Source organism: Colobus angolensis, unplaced genomic scaffold (assembly GCF_000951035.1).
Source record: "Colobus angolensis palliatus isolate OR3802 unplaced genomic scaffold, Cang.pa_1.0 Scaffold25, whole genome shotgun sequence".
In the NCBI taxonomy this organism is placed as follows: Eukaryota; Metazoa; Chordata; class Mammalia; order Primates; family Cercopithecidae; genus Colobus; species Colobus angolensis.
The window spans coordinates 2,100,552-2,105,200 of record NW_012115710.1 but is presented as its reverse complement, the minus strand read 5'-3'; the positions used below and the strand labels follow the sequence as shown (position 1 = coordinate 2,105,200).

The 4,649-nt window shown below is 42.1% G+C and overlaps 1 protein-coding gene across 1 annotated transcript in view; it reads right to left on the bottom strand.

Moving 5' to 3' along the window:
* LOC105514836 overlaps positions 1–4,649 on the bottom strand; it is an 87,553-nt gene that overhangs the window by 6,933 nt on the left and 75,971 nt on the right. The window contains exons 14-16 of the mRNA XM_011946493.1: positions 3,697–3,887; positions 3,462–3,566; positions 3,059–3,169 (exon numbers count right to left, since the gene is read on the bottom strand). Of these exons, the coding sequence (XP_011801883.1) occupies positions 3,059–3,169; positions 3,462–3,566; positions 3,697–3,887 (407 nt within the window). The remainder of the gene's footprint in view (positions 1–3,058; positions 3,170–3,461; positions 3,567–3,696; positions 3,888–4,649) is intronic.

The window sequence follows — 4,649 nt, the reverse complement described above, 5'->3', positions numbered from 1 at the left end:
GCATGCCACCATGCCCAGCTAATTTTTGTATTTTTAGTAGAAACAGGGTTTCACCAAGTTGGCTAGGCTGGTCTTGAACTCCTGACCTCAAGTGATCCACTCATCTCGACCTCCCAAAGTGCTGGGATTACAGACGTAAGCCACTGCACCCCGCCGCCATGCACACCTTAATACTTGCAAAGTATTATAAGTATAAATGTATAAAGGATACTCAGCAAAATATCCTTGAGGAATTACATATTATAACAAATCCTAATCGATATTCTTCAAGCAAAAGAGAGATGACTCCAGTGTAAGCAGAGGAGTAGGGTCTGAAGAGCAACAAAATGGTAAGTAATAAAGTCTAAATCAGTATTGACTGGAAAAATAATAATGATAACAATATATCAGGAAGTTTCTACATATATAGTGTTAAAATATTCCATAAGAACATATAAAGTAGGAGGATGGCAAATGAAAAAGTATTTTAAGATATCTGCATAGCAGAAGAGCATAAAATACTAATTACCATAACATTAACAAATAAGTTTATATGTTATTTGTAATCAATAGTGTCAGCAATAAAACTAATTTAAAAAAATTATTTCCATGTTAAAAGAGAGGTCTATGGTTTCCGTGGCAGCTACTTAACTCTACCGCTGTAGCTCAAAAATGTCCATATACAAAAAAACGGACAAATGATTGTGGCCAGGTCCCAACAAAACTTTACTGACAGAAACAGGTGCTGGGAGATTTAGTCCATGGGTCTAGTTGCCCAACTGTGAATTAGTGCAGAAAAGCCATATGGTCACCTAAATCAACAGTCAGTAATATAGTATCCAGGACCTGGACCACCTGTTTTGTAAATAAAGTCTTATGGGAACACAGCTAGATGCATTCCATGACATCTCGTCTCAGACTATTGTCACATTACAATGGCAGAGTTGAGAATTTGGGTCTAGAATGCAGTAGAATGCAGTATAAAAAAATCATCAAAGATGACTTTTGAACATAAGGGGCAAATTATCAGTATTTGCCTAAAATGTCTGTATTCCTTTAGTCAGGTGGCTGGATGCAAAATTTAAATAGAAAAATCTTATATCCTCCTAAAGCATATCCTAAAGCATATACAGATCAAAAGTCACTATTAATAGCAGAACACTGGGAATAATTTAACATTCTACTGAAAATTGCCAATAAAGGTACCCCTGGTAACCCAAAACCCCATTTCTAGAACTTTCTGAAAAGGTAATATTGGCAAAAGTGTGCTGACAGGTCATTTTTACTTTCTTCACTGTATTTTTCATGGGGAAAACACAGGTTTACATCAGAAAAATATTAGCATTCTACATTTAAAATAAAATTGCTGATGGTAGCTCAGTAATATAAGTTTATGGCTTTAAATGTTGTCATTAATAGAAAAAAGAGAAACAAGGCGGGAGAAAGGGAGAGAAAAAATGAATATTCGTACAAATTTTACAAAAGACAAAACCATAAATAATCCTCAGAAATAACCGTGGAGAAAAGATGTTTAACTCCTCTTTTGGCCAACAAGGAAAGAGACACAAGTTATGCCAATCACACAATGAGCAAGAAGCAGAATCAGGACTGAAAATCCAGGTTTGTTTCACTTCAAAATCCACTTTTACTTCACTTTATACCTAACCAAAATTATCTGTAAATCAGATGTCTCTTTATTAAGTAAATAAAGAAAGCAATTAAAAGGCTATTAGTGGCTGGGCACGGTGGCTCACGCCTGTAATCCCAGCACTTCGGGAGGCCGAGGTGGGCGGATCACGAGGTCAGTAGATCAAGACCATCCTGGCTAACACGGTGAAACCCTGTCTCTACTAAAATTACCAAAAAAATGGCCAGGTGTGGTGGCGGGCGCCTGTAGTCCTAGCTACTCCGGAGGCTGAGGCCGGAGAATGGCATGAACCCAGGAGGCGGAGCTTGCAGTGAGCGGAGACAGCACCACTGCACTCCAGACTGGGTGACACAGTGAGACTCTGTCTCAAAAGAAAAAAAAAAAAGGCTATTAGTAGAATAATTCTAATTGATCATATACAGAATTATTTAGAGGAATGGTACTTATGTCTGTAACTTACTTTGAAATATACCAAAATCGACAACAAATAAGGAATGATTCACAAACAGAGGAATGGATGAATACTTAGAAAACCAGTAGAGCTGATCTAATACAATGTTAATGGTAAAAGCTAGGTGGTATGCATACTGGTAGTAACTTAAAACTTCTTTCAATATTTTCATAGGTTCAAAAATTTTCACATAAAAATATGTTAGGCAGAGAGAAAAATATTGTAATACTAAGAATTAAGTAAGATGACCAATTATAAAGTAAATATTTAAAATTAATTTATCTTTTGTTATAAATTATAAGGAAAGGGGAGTCAGAAAGCAATACACTGCAATAAAAGTAATAGTCTAGATTGAAGATTAAAGGCAGGAAAAACAAGATTCGTGGATAAATGGGTAATCATAAAACGTTCCTAAAAACGATACCTAAACATTTTAAAACATTTCACTTCTATCCAATCGTATGCATAAACTTAATGTGAACGCACTTATAGTACCACTGGCTCAAACAGTAAAAACAACTTGTAAATGTTTATTACATAATATAAAACGAAAAAGAAAATAGTACCATTTATGTAATTTATCTGAATTATGAATATTAAGCACATAACATACACGTCTAAAACTGAAATATCCTAAAAATTTGACAAAGGTTATCTTTGAGTAACTGAGCTTACCATGGCAGAGATGTTATATTACTTGTGTCAGAAAGAACCTGAAAAGAAATATTCAAGAGGAAGACACTGGCAACTTGCGGGACAAAAGGTAGAAGCCGCATCTTAAATATAAAACATACTACTTTTAGGTATGCTAGATGATTGATCTCGCCAAAAACTTCCATTTCTGACGATTCAAGACCAAGGGGTGATGGAGGGTGCCAAAGGGGATTTAAAAACCAGTCGTGGAGAAGGGTCTTGGGCAGAAGGGGAATGCTAAGGAGCATCAATTCTGTTCCAGCAGCCAGGGCTGGGGCTCAACCCACCACCTGCCATGGATCCCAGGCCTCCAGAGTCGCAGCCCACATCGGAATCTGTAGCGCTACCACCACCGTCACTCCGATTAATTCCAAAACCTGGATCAGAAACTTCCGTACCTTAACCCCCAAGACAGTTCCTCAATCATTTAGTCCCAAACAAACCTGAACCATAAACCGATTCGCTGACAAAACAAACCCTCTAGTTCGCAATCACTGAGCCCCGCCAAAGGACAACAGCAAAGACAACAGAATATGACAGTAGCTGATCTCTAGAGATCTTTAACCACAAACCACACGAGGACCCTGTGACTGGTCCCAGAGGCACCCCGATCACACACACACACACACACCCTAACACACACACACATACACACACACACACACACACACACACACCCCTATCACGGACCTCTTATGGTTCCCCTGCGATAGGCATCGTACCCACGGTAAGCTCCTGAAAGAATTCCACTGGCGTCGCCAAACGCTGGCGCCGACAGATATCGGTCCATCACCACTGTCGACGAACACGCCCGGCCACGGACAGAATTTCCTCCCCCGTCACCACAGCGACCGCCCAGTGACTGAACTTACTTCCCAGAACTTGGTCGTCTGTGGCCTCATCTCTCGGCCTCCTCACTGCCTACCGAGGGTAGGAGGCGTTCCCAGCGTTTGCGCAGATGCAAGATGGCCGCGCCCCTCGTCGCCGTGGGGGCCGCCATCTTTGAGTATCTGACGTACACAAGGCAAAGGGGCCGTTTTGGCGCTGGTGACCGGGAAGATGAAAGTGCACTGAAACTCTCCCACATCCTGGCACCTCAACCCTACAGAACCTCCACTTTACACAAGACAAAAATGACGTGGAGGTAAATCCCTTTCGCCAGCTGAATAGAAGGCTAAGATGGCCGCGACGTTTACACTTTGTACAAACGTTAGGAAACAGTTCCTTGTGAGGAAAAAGGAGAACCGGCCGAGAAGGGACACCTCCGCCCTTTGGCAGGATTTCTAGCAGAAAGTGGTTTAAAGCGCCTTTTGAACGCAGAAGAGGGCTGCTAGCTACGCTGACCGAACAGGGGTAGCAGTCACAGACTAGGTAATGAAAACGGTTGGAACGTGCCAAATTTATGTTGGGTGAAAGGCATGGGGAAAAGCCAGTAAAAGCCAGAAAGTATAGTTCCCAAGGCGGAGGGGTGAGCCTGGGACCAGGTGGAGCCAAATATGAGGGCAGGACTCAGGAGAAATGGCCAGAAATTAAGGGAACAGGACCACTTCAGGGAGAAAGAAGGGTTGGGTAAGAGGCCGGGCACGGTGGCTCAGGTCTCTGTAATCCCAGTACTTTGGGAGGCCAAGGTGGGCGGATCACCCGAGGTCGGGAGTTCGAGACGAGCCTGACCAACATGGAGAAACCCTGTCTACTAAAAATACAAACTTAGCCAGGCATGGTGGTGCATGCATGTAATCCCAGCTACTCGGGAGGCTGAGGCAGGAGAATCCCTTGAACCCAGGAGGCGGAGGTTGCTGTGGGCCGAGATGGCGCCATTGCACTCCAGCCTGGGCAACAGGAGCGAAACTCCGTCTCAGAAAAAAAAAAAAAAGGAAA